Below are 16,472 nucleotides of genomic sequence, written 5' to 3' on the forward strand. Positions count from 1 at the left end.
AATTTTGAAAACTTTGGCCTAAGTGATTTGCCAAGTGTCATATCACTTCTCTGTGGTAGATCTTCCTTCCTCTGTCTAGTAATCCGATGGTAGTTTGCAATAACATACCATAGTGAAACTTCTCACAAGCCACCCCCAACCTTCCCCCAAGAAGTAAACTGTTGGTCATCTGGGACACAGTTTAATGCTATGGATGATACATTGAGCATGAAATGGCAATATCCACAAAATGAAGTCACTCTGTGCTGCTGTGTACACAGAGTAAATGTAGTTCAGGTGAAAGCTAACTTGCCTTGCTCTTTCAAACCTTTGTGGATAATGTGAAAGAAAATGTTTTGTTAACTCATAACTTTGTCATGTCACCAAAATATAATGTCACGCAGAGCTCCTTGAAGTAGCATAACGAGGTCCAGATGCAGAGTCTTGCTCTTCTTAGAACAGATTGAGTCACAGAGCACAGAACTAAGGTTTAAATCTGCATGGTGTAAACATAAGGATTTACAGTCCCGCTAAATGGCATGTCACTGTGTGACTGTCTTTATGCTTGGGTGTATGACAAAGCAAAGGGCCTCATGCTTAGCAGTGGGAAGAAGAGAAAACTTCACTTTTAGAATCTCTCGGGGGAGAAGGAGAAACAGGTTTTGTTGGCATTATATTTGTGGCGGTGAGGGTGCCGAGCCCTTGGCTAGCTTTGTTCTTCTTGAAAGGAAGTCACCCAAGAGCTTTCAGTAACCATCGGTTCATACAAAGTTTAGAGGTCTCCTGATTTCTATTCCCGACTGCCACTGACTCACTGAGTGACCCTAGACAAGACACTTCATCTGTCTATGCCTCAGTTTTCAGATTTGTGAAATGAAGATAACTGTATAGACCCACGTTACAAGAGGGATGTAATTCTTAAATATTTGTTAATAATTATTGTTTGTACAATAAAATATGTAAATTGTTGTTAATTTACATGGTACTTTAACACATTCCCCACCCTTAAAAGTTCAGTCTAAATAAGACATATCAAACAGAGGACAAGATCCAGAATTTGAGAGCATATTTGAAAATGTAAGTCATAGATACTAGGTACAATCATCATAGTCAGTACCACATGTGGTAGGTTGCCTTCTCTACAGACTAACACGGCTGCTACTCTGAAACTTCTCTATCTGAGGGAACCCAGTTTATATGGTCTGTGTGTTTGTTAGAGCCATTTGAAATGTAACAAATGATTGTTTTGCTCTTTTGGGGAGATAGGTTCATTTGCCTTCACTCCTTTCCAATGAAGGTCGAAAAGATTTAACTAGAGCTGAGAAGGAAGAGGATAAAAGAGGCAAATCAGAAGAAGAGGCTCCCATTTCCAAAAGAGGGGAGCCAGCCAGGATCAAGATCTTTGAAGGCGGGTAAGTATCTCATTTTGTTTTCAGACTTTTATTACAGCTTGTTGCATAAGAGCTATCAGTAAAAACAAAGTCAAGTCAGTAAAGGTGTCTGGTGGATATCAGCAGGGGATGGCCAGGTATAGATCGACATGAGCAGTTCCCTTTTATTTTTCTACAGCCACCTTAAACCAAACACCCTTGAGATTTATACATAATTCAGGCTGGATTCAGTTTCTTTCCTGAGTTGGTCTTCAAGTTAGCAAGCACTTCTTTAGCACTGCTCTGCAGGTGGTTCAGTTGAGACAGCTGAAGAGTGCAGATATTTCCTGCAGCTGTCTCTGTTGGAGGAGATGATGGATTGCAGTGGAGATGATACCATATTTCCTAGTTCTTTTCAGAGTCTTCAGATCAAAATAAAGTTCTTGTTAGTTGTTTTACCTGTATGATGAAGGAATTGGAATGATCTTTTCTGATGCTGGGATTTTTTTGCTGGGGAGTTGAAAGGATAGATTGCATAGGCTTAGCAAACTGGTCAATTGACTAGTCAAATAATGTCAGTTGATCACTTATTTATTATTTGGCCATCATGAAATATTGTCAAATATTCCAAGAATGTCCTGATATAGGCAGCAGCCTACCTTTTGGATGGTGTCATTCTTTAATTTTTTTAGAACTTCATTGTTTTGTATTTTTCTGAGTTAAAGTACCTTGGTTAAGTAACTTATTTTTTGTAATTAGGCATAAGAATCCAATGCTAAGCCTACTGCCGACCATAATGTCTTGCTCTTTTTTGTTACTGTTGTTACTATACTAATAAATTAATGCTTTAAAATATTTGACCATTTTTTACATTATTTCGTAATATTTGACTGGCCAATTGACCAATTGTTTTTACACAAGTCAAATGCTCAACAGTAGGATTGCTTTATATATGCTTGTTTGGGCTCACTCCCAACTATCTGATTTAGCTACCAGCGTAGTTCCAACCAAAAGCTCTAAATTTGCTCTATAATCTGTTCTTACTTCATGGTAATTCATTACACTCTCTTGCACTCGCTTAATATTTCTGATTATGTTTTGAAAAATAAAAATCAGTTAACAAGTAGTACATCAACGGGATACAATTAAGAATCCTACGTCCTATGTATTTCAAAGGGGCAAAAAAAACCTTCAGAAGCTTGTAGCAGGATAGGTCAGTCCTGCTGGGAGATGGTGAGTCCTCTTGGTTTTGTCTGGTTGGAAAAGACTTTGTTGTGTCAGGGATGCGGATCAAAATATGTAAACCAAAAGAGGGCTTAATGAAAGTTTACCATTAGGTTCAGTTCAAGCAATCCCTCTCTTGCTTAAATGTATGCCATCAAATTTACAAGTCAACTCAGCTTGCATAGATGTAGGCAATGGCATTGAGAGGTAGATCCATGCAGAGAGGTATAGAAGAGCAAACAAATAATAACATCTCATTTTGAACTCTGTGGCTAGCAACTCAATGTTTATTAATTAGCACCCTTCAGAATGAGTGAGTTCCCAGGATTTAGAAGGCAGGCTAGGGGACGGGAGCAAAGCCACACGTGGAAGATACTGTGCAAATACTCTTGTTTAGGCATGGTGGTGTTACTTCTGTGTAGCGAATGAATTTCTCATGGACAAATGATCTTGAATGTTATTATCTTTAAACACATGAAGCACCTCCATTACTGGTTCCTCTTGGAACTAGGAATCTCAAAGGGAAACTTATATTCTGGGAGTTAGATACCTTGTCATCTGTGATCAAGCAGAAGGACAATCTGATGTGGCTGAAATTCATCCTACTTTACACAGATCAGCACAGGAGTCTCTCTCCCAGAGTGACCCATTTTAAGAGAATTCTGCTCTAAACAGTAGGGAAATGAACTGTAGGTGTCCCACTCAGGGCTTAATTGAAAGACCTATGTTCCCCAATACTGAGCGAAATCCAGTCTCGTAACCACATTTTTTAAAACTTTACACTCTTTAAAAAACAAAACAAAGTAACTCTTTTTAACATGCTCTGTGTAACATAACATCAATGAATGTATTACTCATCCTGAAATAACCTTACATTTTATTTCAAAACAGCAGTACAATTGACCCAAAAAAGCCATACTTCTGTATATAGAAGAGAAGATGACAGCTGCTTACTCCCAAGCATAATCAGTGATGCAGCACATCAGAAATGGGTGCTAAAATATTACCTCCAAATTATAGAGTAAAGGCTCTGCTCAGAGCTCTGATTGTCAGCACGGGGAAAGTGGTTCACCGGAGATACTATGGGAACACTCAGTGGTCAATGTCTTATCATACCAGTGCAGCTGTTGATATGGAACAAATTAGCCCCTAACACACTTTACATTCTTGCTTGGCAAAGTGACTCTTCTCAGGACACTTTCTACCAGTGAAGTGACCAGCCTTCAGAGGGTTCTACAGGGACTTCAGTACTATATAAGTGGTTTCACACTCAGTCTGCTGGGATTATTTTTCAGAATTTGGTTACCCACTCCCCCAAAGAAGTTATCTCACTGTGTTTTTTTCAAAGGGACAATACCCTCTTTCCCTTATTTTCCCCTTCATCTCTTTGCCTCACCCTGGTCCTATAGTATTGGCCAGACCCATCCTACTAACCAACCATGGTTGGTCGCAGATCTTTTGGGAGCTTTTTAATGCTTCTTGTGGGTCAACCGGAGAGAGTCACTGCAAAGCAATTCAAGATGCTGCTCCCACAAAAGCTGAGCTTGTTGCATCTCTCTCACTCCAGCTCTCTCTTTGTCTCTCTCTGGTTCTTTCTTTCTTCAGACTCCTCTCTCATTCTCACTGCTGCTGTCAGCACTCGCCTCCCTCCATACTGCTATTACTCTTTGGCTTCACCATTCAACTTCTTCCCACAACTACATCATTTACAGTGCTGCCTCCCAGCTGCTGCCCAGCCTGCTAACTAGAATCTTATTGCTTGGCTAGTGAACAGGGGAATCAGAGCTATACCTCAAGATTTCCATTACCCATTAGCCAATCTTAAAGTACAAGAGTGATGAACTAAACAAACCTTACAGTGAATCTGTGAGAGTCTACAGACCCCACGTTTGACAGTCCGACTTGCCCCAATGTCACTCACTTTAAAACATGTAGTGTTGTAGCCATACTTTACAATGTCTCTCTGGCAGTTCTGAGAGGCTGATGGCTGGTTTTGTTGCATTTTACCTCCAGGGGACTTTTTAACAGAGATGGTCCCAAACTGGAGCTCCAGATCCAAATGCTCTTGAACTTCAGAGAAGTTCTGATTCAGAACCGAAGTTTTGTTGATGCTGAACATTGCCCTGAAGGTTTCATTCATGACTGTATTCAAAATCTAAAGTTAAGGGACAGAAATGTTCCCCTCTGGATCACAGCAGCATGGTGGTGACCAAAAAGTGGACTGTGTGAAATGTTTTGGGTCTCGGGCCCATCCACTAATAAGTAGCTCTTCATATCACCACAAGGCCGTTAATTGGACCCCTGTTGGCTGCCTCAGAAGACAAGATAAGAACTAAGTGAGCCACAAGAGTCTGGGCTATGACAGTGATTTTTAAATGAACCTAAGGGAGCAAAGCGCCCAACTCCCATTGAATTTTATTGGGATTTAGACATCTAACTTCCTTAGGCTTCTTTGAAATCTCAGCCTATGCTTTTCACCATGTCAGGGTTCAGGTCTATTTGGGAGTATGAGTGAAACTTGTCTGGTTCTGCCTGTACTTTACCTGGAGCTGAACAAAGGACTTATCCCCAGAGCTGTCAATCAGAACTTTCAAACCAGAACTAATTCCACTTCAGAGAACAAACCCCAAAACTGAAACCCATTTGGCCAGTAGTTTCAGCTGCTGGATTTCACTCTTAATGCTGAAAATTCTTAAGAATTTATAGGTTTCAGAGTGGTAGCCGTGTTAATCTGTATCAGCAAAAAGAACGAGGAATCCTTGTGGCACCTTAGAGACTAACAAATTTATTAAATAAATTTATTAATAAATTTGTTAGTCTCTAAGGTGTCACGAGTACTCCCCATTCTTTTTAAGAATTTATATACAGCCATGAATCTGCAACTGCACCAAACTTTCACCCAGCATACACAAACCTGTCCTATGAAGGGCCTTACTGTACAACAACTGGTGTCATTCATTTTTCTGAGCTCAGAGACTGCCACTGTGTTTATTTAGCTCTCTTAATACAGTGTCTCTCAAGTGGCCTTTGCATGAAAAGGTCATGCCACAGCTGATACTTCTTGCAGAGATAATAAAAACACCCGCATGGTGTTTGACTGAAAGACACTGAAGTGATTTGGAACAATGAAAATGATCTTTAAAGGTCTAGTGGATCAGTGCTAGTTTGGGAGCAGTGTCATGATTCCTCAGTGATTCTGTATCATCTTCATCAATACACTTCAGTATTTCACAGGTGTTGTCCCCATTTTGAAATCTTATATCATGAAATTGTACATTGATATTGACTAGGTTTGAAAGAAGGGAGTCTGTCATGGTAGGAGAAACCTGGCCTGCTTACTATGCATTAGTGTTTCCAAGATGAAATCTAATATTCTGGGGAGTAGTTACAGTCAATATATGTTCTACTGTTTCATGGCCAACCCCTCTGCGCTTTCACAATACTGCATCTATTTGTTCATTGCACCAGTTGATTGCAGTGGGGAAGGTAATGCTAATATCTAAACTGGTTAGTCACTGATAGCTTTCACTTATGCTTCTACAAGACTATCGCATACAACTGGTACTTTATAAAAGGGGAAGGCAGAAGTGCGTTCTCAAGAAAGCAGACACAAATGGGCTGGCTCGTCTGTTGTTGTTAATGGTAAAACTTTATTTTTCTTTGTAGGAGAAGATCATGGGCTGAATTCTCCTCTCATTCACACCTCTTTTAAAACAGTAAAACTCCACTGTAGTTACTCCAGATTTACACCAGCACATGTGTGTAACTCCACCAGTTTAACCAGATTCTAGTCTCATTTTCTCATTACTCTGGTTTTACACCAGTGTAATTTCATTGACTTCAGATGAATTGCTTCTGATTTACACTGGTATAAGTGAAAGAAGAATTACCCTCATCACATTTCATTTTTGCACATCTTTGGTTGTAAGGGCAATGTTGTCTGGGTTCATTTTGCATTAGAGACTTGTTGTGGTTGATTTGGGGGGAGTCAGAGCAGCATTCAGGCCCTTGCTAGGATCACTCTTCTTCTTGTTCTAATTCCTTCATCCAGCCTCTTTACTAAAACTTCACCACTGATGGCTGTAGTGTCATCAACCCTGAAGTCCTTTGAATCAAGGTTATGATTTCAATCTAAAAACACCATCCCACTCCCTTGAACAGACTAAATGTCTAATTGAAAGAATTCAAAACCCACTGCCTTGTCTTTCTAGTACAATGCAAATCATTAGAGGACTAGATGAGATTCAAACTTGTTGCTCCCCAGAAATTCCCAGGGTTGAACTGCAAGTTACTCTGCCTTGCAGTGCTGTTTTCCAGACCCCATGCTGCAAACTTGTAGATGGGATTGTAATTAAAGTGGTTCACACATCTGCGTAACCCAGCCTGCTTGGTCAGAGAAAGTTTCCCTTCAGTCTAGGGCAGTGGTTCTCAAACTTTATTTTTTGTGGACCACTTGAAAATTGCTGAGGGTCTCAGCGGATCACTTAATGATCTTTCCAAATGTTGTTTGTACCATTAGCTAACTATTGTAAAGCACTTTGGATAAAAGCACTATATAAAAAAAACTTAATAATTAATGGTTTTTTGTTCTACAAATAAAAGCACACAACTCATATTTTAAAATCAGTAATCTTACCATTCGAATGCGATGGATGTGCCCTCTCTTCCCCGCTGCGGCAGCCCCCAAGCTCTCTCCCCCCCAAGGTCTCTCCCCGGCAGCTGCAGCCCTGGAGCTGGGGAAAGTCGCCTCTTTCTCTGGCTGCCGCAGCCCTGCACATCCCAAATTCCCCCACCCCCCTTCTCACCCCACTGCCCCCTCCCACCTACCTCCTATTCCCCCCAAGGTCACCACCTCACCTTACATGTGCGTCTTCTCCAGGGTCCAAGCACCTAATTAGTGGAGCCATGCCTGCGCGGCTCCACTAATTGGGGGGTGGCCCTTAGTTCTCGTGTATGCGGCCGCCCAGGCCCACACCTTAGAGGGAACTATCCGCGGACCACCTGAATGGAGCTCGCAGACTACTGGGGGTCCACAGACCACAGTTTGAGAACCTTTGGTCTAGGGGAAATGTAGAAGCCTTGGGGCTGTTTTCTCAGACTTCAACATCACTACTAATTAATGGATACATTTAAAAAAAATCTTTTTTGGAGCATGTTAGCTGCCTTCAACTGCTTTTTCCCCTGTGATTTCTCACCTTGGTGGACAACCTGTAATCTGTGGTTGGCTTCTCCTTGATGATCTCATCCCCTTTGTATGACAGGCTGTGGAAACTGCAGTTCCAGACACTAGCTGACACTCCTCATGGCAAATCCCTGGCACAACAGTGCAAATGTTTCACTACCCCAGAGAAACTCTCTTCTTTAAACACACGAAGTTTCGCAATGTGCAACTCCAAACGGAACCCAATTCACTAGGTTTCCTTTGCTACTTAGATGAGCTCAAGGAATTCACCTGTTTTATTTTTAAAGGTTTCAGAGTAACAGCCGTGTTAGTCTGTATTCGCAAAAAGAAAAGGAGTACTTGTGGCACTTTAGAGACTAACCAATTTATTTGAGCATAAGCTTTCGTGAGCTACAGCTCACTTCATCGGATGCATACACATATACATATGCATCCGATGAAGTGAGCTGTAGCTTACGAAAGCTTATGCTCAAATAAATTGGTTAGTCTCTAAGGTGCCACAAGTCCTCCTTTTCTTTTTATTTTTAAAGTAATTTTTCCCAGAGACATAGGCTTGAGCACATAATGAGCCATGTATCAGCTAAGGAGGACTCTGACGTGGCTGACATCAGCATAAGACAGAGAAATTTTATTGCGGCGGGGGGGATTAATATCTGCATGAGAGAGAATGTTGCTAATTCTCATTCCTTCCTCTGCAAACCTGCTCAGTCTCTCATACACACCACTTCTCCGCACAGCTTTGTGGTGAGGTTCTGCACGTCTCTGAAGCGCTTATAGTGTTAAATGTTAATGTGTTTGTCGTGCATACACTCTCTGCAATTACAGCTTGAAGAATTCCTATTGTAATATTTTGCTTTTCAAAGATTAAATGAAGTGGCTTCCCTAACTCTCACTAATGTGGGGCACTTCACAAGGGAAGGGAGCGGTTCCTGCGACCAGAGAGCTCAACAGAGCATCATGGTAGCTTTCCAATTAGGCCAAAATGATCAGTGTCATTAATTTGGGGGGCCTCCAGCTGTTGAGGGCTGGACCCCTGATTTTCAGAGCTGCAGAGCTGCACAGCTTTGAAATTGTGGAAACATAGCACCTGTGAAAACCAGGCCCCAGGTGTTTCAGGGTGGCATGTGAGACAGCTGGTGCGCAGATATGAACCCTGCTTGGTTGAAACCAGAAGCCTGTGGTGCGCTTGCTTCTTAAGGAAAGAAAAGGGAAAATGTGGTGGGGCAGGACTTGGACCCAAGTCTCTGAAATCTGGAAAATTTCTGTCTCTTGAGCATTTACTTTAAAATGTGGGGAGCGGGGGCACTTTGATCTTTGGAGCCACAAGGGGCAAGAGTTTCAAACCTTTGTAGGGGACATCATTGCACAATCCCTACTGGGCTCCCCTGGGGAAGTGCCTCAAAACACCCATGGCAGATGTGAAAGCCCCCAGCCATTACGGGTAAGTGTTTGTTTTTTGTTTGTTTGTTTTTTTTTGTTTGGGGGGGCGGGGTTGGGTTTTGGTTTTATTCCTAATTTCAAAAAATTAGATCAGTCCAAAGTGTTGGAACCTCTGCAAGAGCCGTAGCACAGCCTCCACTTCTCTGTCGCAAGAATTCTCCCGTCCCCCCCTTTTTAACCAATGAGCTGACGTTTGGGTGTATTCTCAAGACTCATAGTGCCCAGACCCGCCCCGATGAGTAATGGTGGGATGGAGGGTGAAGAGCTGTGTGCTACATTTCATGGTAGGAGACAAAACATTCTTGCTCAGACACATTCAGAAATGATAAGGCCTCTTCTGAGCACCATAAATGTACACTATGCTTTACAGAATATAAGCAAGGCATGTTCTCTGCTCAAAGAGCTTCCAGTCCAGACAAGACAAGACACAGGGCAGTGGTTCTGGCGAGGGGAGAGTCTGAGTTACTAATGCTGAGAACAATGGAGGCAGGATTGTTGCAAGAGGTAGATTTGCATGTGGTGAGAGAAGGCGCTTGGTGGATGAATTCAGGAAGACTCTTCTAGGAATCAGAGTAACAGCCGTGTTAGTCTGTATTCACAAAAAGAAAAGGAGTACTTGTGGCACCTTAGAGACTAACCAATTTATTAGAGCATAAGCTCACGAAAGCTTATGCTCTAATAAATTGGTTAGTCTCTAAGGTGCCACAAGTACTCCTTTTCTTCTAGGAATAGGAGTCAGCCTGGTAGAAGGCAGGAAGTAAAGTGCAAGAGGAAAAGGAAAATGAGAGATCCAGAAGGGAGGACGGGTACAGAGAAATAAGAGAAGAGCTGTGACATGTTTGGAAACCAGCTCTGCACATCTCAGTGTATGTCTGTTTGTTGTAAATAGCTGGCTGGATTTGTCAGATGAGAATTACTTTGTCTTGGAGAGCTAACGGTTTCCCTTTCCAGTAAGAGCGTGGGATAGCTCTAGCTGGAACACAATGCTGCGTACCAAACCTGCCACTCAACAGATGGTGTCTGCATTCCACGAGCGCTTCTGTAAGAAGTAACCTCAGGTTATTAGCTTTTAAAATAGATTATTAATATCTGATGGCAGTAAATTCATTGCGTGTTTCCATACTCTGAAGTGCTGTAATTTTCTGTCAGAGCTTGGAGCTGGAATGAAGTCTGCATTTTCCTTGCATTAGTGACATGCCCAGTCATTCTGTGAGTGGATGCCATTATAAAGAGCTGGGAATTTACAGTTTTCAGTAGGCTTCTTATCATCAAAGCAGGTGGATGCCCAAGTACACATGTGTGCATGCGTACACACATACACAGGAGTGTCATTCATGATTTGAGTACTGTGATACCTGACACTTCCTCCATCTTCTCCCCCGGGGCTGAGACTGAATAATGTCCTCATGTGCTGGTGGCTGACAGTGCCAAGGCAGGCTTTCCTTCAATACCACCTGTGTTTTCACTGAGCAGTTCCTGCACATGCATATTCTAGAGACAGTGCACTCTAGTGGTTAGAACAGATAACTAGGAATTGGGAATCTGCCCAAGACACACTGTGACCTTGGGAAGTCACTTTCCCCTCTGAACTTCAATTTCCTTGTCTGTAAAATGAGGGTGATAATGCTTACCTACGTCAGACAGGGGTTGTGAGGCTTCATTCTTTAATGTCTTTGAAAGGGCTTAATGTTCTTTGATGAAGACTGTTAGTGTTTTCCCCCTCTTTTCTGCTCTGAATATCCACTCACTTAACTTGTCAAATTGGATTCACTGTGCTGTGTATTCCTGTTTCCCCAGGAAATTAGACAAATGCAGAATTTAGACTGGGTTATTGTCTGATTATTATTTTTTTTTTAACGCAGTAACAATGTCTCCGTTGTACAGTCAGTCTGCCTGCCTGCCACATCCTCTCTGGCAAAAACTTCAAAGTGCAGCTCACTGTTAATTTTCCACAGGCATCTATTGAGAAATATTATGTACTGTTTCCTACCCAACCTGGCGAGAGAAGCTCACCTTCTCTGCAGCGATTTCTCTCCTACTGAGCGGTGACTCTGACCCAGTCACTTCAGCAGTCTATACTGGCTGCTTCTGGGAATTTCCTGGCGGTGGCACAGGAGGCTAAGCAGTAGTCTGTCTAAAAAGGGCAGTCCATGGAGGGTTACACTCAGCTCCTCATGAGATTTTGCCTTTTAGAGGCCCTATAAAAGTGAGCTTTGGGTTAAAATTAGGGGAAATAAAAGACTGAACTGGCCATGAGTATGGAGCTAGCAGGGGAGCCCCCAGGTCATTGTTCAGGTACTATGGATGGATGGAGCCAGTAAGCTGCATTGCTAACAGCTCTGCTGTTCCTGATCAGGGGATGAAGAGAGGGCTTGGGCTCTGGGGCTGTCAGTCACCTGTCTCCAGCGCTAAGTTAATTAAATTAATTAAAACAATCCAAATAAAATGTGTGCATATGTTGTTCCAGTTACTCAGTGTGTGTTCATGGTAACACCCCCTAGGGTACTTGTGCAGTCCACATGGATAAGAAGGAGCAGACCCTCCCCATGTGCTCACAGATGAAGACAGAGAGATCGCCAAGGAGACAGAGATGAGGGAGAGTAGGACAACAACATACTTCTTTCCTTTCTTCTCATGTAATATACGGGTCAGCTCAGTTCACTATAAGCAGCATGGCAGAGAGGGTCTTCAAAGGAGGCCCCAAAATGGAGAAGAGAGAGGCCTTGCACAAAGGTCACACCAGGCCTGCGGGGTCAGCATGAAAGTAGGCATGCACGTGTTTGTGTGAGGAGCTGCCAACCGGGCAGTTGAGTGGGCATATTGGCAGAACATCAGGGCACAATGTGAAGTGAGGTGAGTCCGGGTAAATAGAAAGGCATAGTTAAATCCGAAGCAATAGAAGATGTGGAACCAGTGAAAGGATTCAAAGAGGGGAGTGACATGATCAGAACGACAGGGAGAGATGATGACTTTCTGCACCCCAGCGTCTCCCGCCCCAGTTCTGGACGTCTGAGCTGCTCGCCTCTCCCTGAAGCTCACAGAGGCGGATCAGGTTTTGTGTCTCAGCACCTGCTTGCTGACAGATTGTGCCTCCACAGCAGCAGACAGTGGTGGCTTCCTTTGCTCCTGCCCTTCCTCCTACTATTTTAACTTTTCTGCCCAGTTTTCTTGGCAATGGGGAGCAGTGTTCTCCCTCAGCATTCCTCCTGCCCCCTGAGATGGTTAACCCTATGGGGGTTTATCCCTGCCTGAGCCTGCTGCAGCATCTCCCTACTGGCTCCTCTGCCCCTTACAGCCTTGGCAGAGCAGCCAAGGAAGCACCGGGTCAAATCCAAGTGCTGCTCTATATGTGAGGCAGCCTTCCCAGGTTCGGCAGATGGCAAGTTATGCCCAGCCTGCACCCAGCTTCCATCTTTAACTCTGCTAGCTCTTGGGGCTCTGAGTCAGACAGGCACATGGGGTCCCCTACCCACCAAGGCAGATACGATTCCTGACTTTAAAAACCTCAAAGGAAGGAGATTCCACCACCTCCCTAGGTAACGCATTCCAGTGCTTCACCACCCTCCTCGTGAAATAGTTTTTCCTAATATCCAACCTAAACCTTCCCCACTGCAATTTGAGACTATTACTCCTTGTTCTGCCATCTGCTACCACTGAGAACAGTCTAGAGCCATCCTCTTTGGAACCCCCTTTAAGGTAGTTGAAAGCAGCTATCAAATCCCCCCTCATTCTTCTCTTCTGCAGACTTAACAATCCCAGTTCCTTCAGCCTCTCCTCATAAATCATGTGTTCCAGTCCCCTAATCATTTTTGTTGCCCTCTGCTGGACGCTTTCCAATTTTTTTACATCCTTCTTGTAGTGTGGGGCCCAAAACTGGACACAGTACTCCAGATGATGCCTCATCAATGTCAAATAGAGGGGACCAATCACGTCCCTCCATCTGCTGGCAATGCCTCTACTTATACAGCCCAAAATGTCGTTAGCCTCCTTGGCAACAAGGGCACACTGTTGACTCATATCCAGCTTCTCATCCATTGTAACCCCTAGGTCCTTTTCTGAAGAACTGCTGCCTAGCCATTCGGTCCCTAGTCTATGCGGTACATTGGATTCTTCCATCCTAAGTGCAGGATTCTGCACTTGTCCTTGTTGAACCTCATCAGATTTCTTTTGGCCCAATCCTCCAATTTGTCTAGGGCCCTCTGTATCCTATGCCTACCCTCCAGCGTATCTCCACTCCTCCCAGTTTAGTGTCATCTGCAAACTTGCTGAGGGTGCAATCCACACCATCATCCAGATCATTTATGAAGATATTGAACAAAACCGGCCCCAGGACCGACCCTTGGGGCACTGCACTGGATACTGGCTGCCAACTAGACATGGAGTCATTGATCACTACCCGTTGAGCCCAACGATCTAGCCAGCTTTCTATCCACCTTATCGTCCATTCATCCAGCCCATATGTCTTTAACTTGCTGGCAAGAATACTGTAGGAGACTGTGTCAATAGCTTTGCTAAAGTCAAGGAACAACACGTCCTCTGCTTTCCCCTCATCCACAGAGCCAGTTATCTTGTCATAGAAGGCAGTTAGATTAGTCAGGCATGACTTGCCCTTGGTGAATTCATGCTGACTGTTCCTGATCCTCTCCTCTAAGTGCTTCAGAATTGATTCCTTGAGGACCTGCTCCATGATTTTTCCAGGGACTGAGGTGAGGCTGACTGGCCTGTAGTTCCCAGGATCCTCCTCCTTCCCTTTTTTAAAGATGGGCACTACATTAGCCATTTTCCAGTTGTCCGGGACCTCCCCCAATTGCCATGAGTTTTCAAAGATAATGGCCAGTGGCTCTGCAATCACCTCCGCCAACTCCTTTAGCACTCTCGGATGCAGCGCATCTGGCCCCATGGACTTGTGCTCGTCCAGCTTTTCTAAATAGTACCGAACCACTTCTTTCTCCACAGATGACTGGTCACCTCCTTCCCATGCTGTGCCGCCCAGTGCAGTAGTCTGGGAGCTGACCTTGTTCTACGGGTTCTACTCCATCTTCATAGTACAGAAGTACACAGGGGGTATCAGAGCCATTCTTAACTTCAAAAGGCTCAGTAGAATATGAAAATGAGGTTTTGGATAGACACCCTGACTTCTACAGTGTCATTGCTGTCCTCGGGGAACTTCTTGACTTCAGTAGATGTAGCAAACGCATATCTCCCTATCCCCATCAGACTGTGCTGTTGGAGACTTCTGAGGTTCGCCTCCAGCAGGAAATGTTATCAGTACTGAATACTCATGTTCGACCTGTCCTCGGGCCCGAGGGTTTTTCCAAAGATGTTGACAGTGATAATCAGACGGCGGTAGCAGGGAATTTTCCTGTGCCCCTTCCTGGATGACATCCTGTTCAGAGCTCCATTTTGATCAGCTGCACACAGGGCCATGTCTCAGATGTTAAATTTCCTCAGGCACATGGCTTCATCGTCAATGCCAAGAAGAATTCTCTGGTGCCATCCAGGAATTTATTTTCTGGAGGTCTACCATAGGACTATGCCTCCAACTGCTAGGAGTCCTGGTGTCATGCGTAGGGATGACTCCATGGCACAATCACACAGCAGAAGCCTTCAAGCTTTCATACTAAAGGTTTGGGACCACGCCCTGATACACATGAAAGATCAAGTACGGGTTCCAGCACAGATGTTCAACTTCTTACAACGGTGGTCAATCCATTACAATGTCTGCAAAGGCATCCCAAGCTGCCTTCCATATACTTTAACCCTCACAACCAATGCTAGCCTGAAGGGCTGGGGAGCTTACTTGGAGACCCAAACATCCCAGGGCCTCTGGACTTAGGAGGAAAAGGCTCACAGCAGAAACCTCAGATACCACAGTGAGGAGTGCTGGCTGGCTAAATAGACTCATAGACTTAAAGGCCAGAAGGGACCATCATGATCTAGTTCAAAGGTTCCCCAACTTTTCTTACTATGTACCCCCTTCCAGATCTACCAGATCTTCCTATGTACCCCCTTCCAGATCTACCAATCGGGCTGCAAGGTAAAAGGAACAGAGAGAGAGGAGAGAGCGAGAGAGAACAAAGGGCTGTTTTGGGGCAATTATCAGTGGAGTAAAGGAGGGTATGGGAGAATAGGACAAGTAATGAGATCCAAGCTGTTGGTGGAGCATGATTGCACAGCACCTTGAAGGTGAGCACAGGAAAATTATAATTGATACAGTACATTGGTACTGCACTGAAAAATGTAGAGTACACATTCATCCATTGATCATGTGCTTCATTGACTACTCGGAAAGCATTTGATACCGTCTGACATGAGTGTCTTTGGAGGATACTGGCGGACATGGGCAGTGGTGCTAGAACCAGAGGTGCTGGGGGTGCTCCCGCACCCCCTGGCTTGAAGTAGTAATAACAAACACCAAATATGTGGTTTCCATCATCAGCACCCCCACTATAAAAATTGTTCCAGTACCCGTAGACATGGAGATTCCAAAGCTTCTCATTGAACTCATTGCAAGTCACTGCCACCAACAACAGACCATGGTGTAAACAGCAGTAGGTGACAGTGAGTGGTTTTCCACTGGGCAGGGTATGAAACAAGAGTGTATTTTGTCCCCAAACCTCTTTAACATATATGCAGAATTCGTTATGAGACGTGCCTTGGAAGGTTTTGACAAAGTGGAAGGAGCTAGGCTCTCCATTGATGGACACCTCTTCATCGACCTCAGATATGCTGCCGATGAAACGCTCTTTTCTGCAACCATTGATGCAGTGCAACAAAAGTTGGTGTCTGTAAGAACAGGGCGTGAGTCCTATGGACTATTCCTGAATGCAACAAAAAGAGTGACTAAAACAGGATACGAGTGGACATCACAATTAACAGACAAGCTGTTAATTATCTGGGATCATACGTATGCAACCAAGGAGGCTGTTCCAAAGGAATCAGAAGATGACTAGGGATAACTCACTCCGCTGTGCCTCTCTTAAGAAAGCATAGATCTCGAAATGTACAAAGGGCAACTGGTGAAATGCCTAATATTTTCCATAGTGATTTATGGATGTGAATTTTGAGAAGTTAATGTGACTGATAAGAAAAAAAATAAGCATTTGAAATGTGCTGCTGACGAACACTCTTGCATATCTCCTGGACAGAAAAAAAGATGAATACTTATATTGGAAATATTATTGAAGAGAAGTGGACCCTGATGTTGAAAACCAACAAACACAAACTTATGTACGTTGGTCACATTCGGTGTAGAGACAGAAAAAACCTTGAGAAAT

The 16,472-nt window shown here is 43.8% G+C and overlaps 1 protein-coding gene across 7 annotated transcripts in view; it reads left to right on the forward strand.

Moving 5' to 3' along the window:
- The window catches only part of HIVEP3 (HIVEP zinc finger 3), a 493,107-nt gene that overhangs the window by 404,360 nt on the left and 72,275 nt on the right, over positions 1–16,472 (forward strand). For all 7 annotated transcript variants that reach the window (XM_073317990.1, XM_073317989.1, XM_073317994.1 and 4 more), the window contains one exon: positions 1,246–1,391. In XM_073317990.1, coding sequence (XP_073174091.1) covers positions 1,246–1,391 — 146 coding nt within the window. The remainder of the gene's footprint in view (positions 1–1,245; positions 1,392–16,472) is intronic.

Source organism: Lepidochelys kempii, chromosome 19, assembly GCF_965140265.1.
Source record: "Lepidochelys kempii isolate rLepKem1 chromosome 19, rLepKem1.hap2, whole genome shotgun sequence".
Classification (NCBI taxonomy): domain Eukaryota; kingdom Metazoa; phylum Chordata; order Testudines; family Cheloniidae; genus Lepidochelys; species Lepidochelys kempii.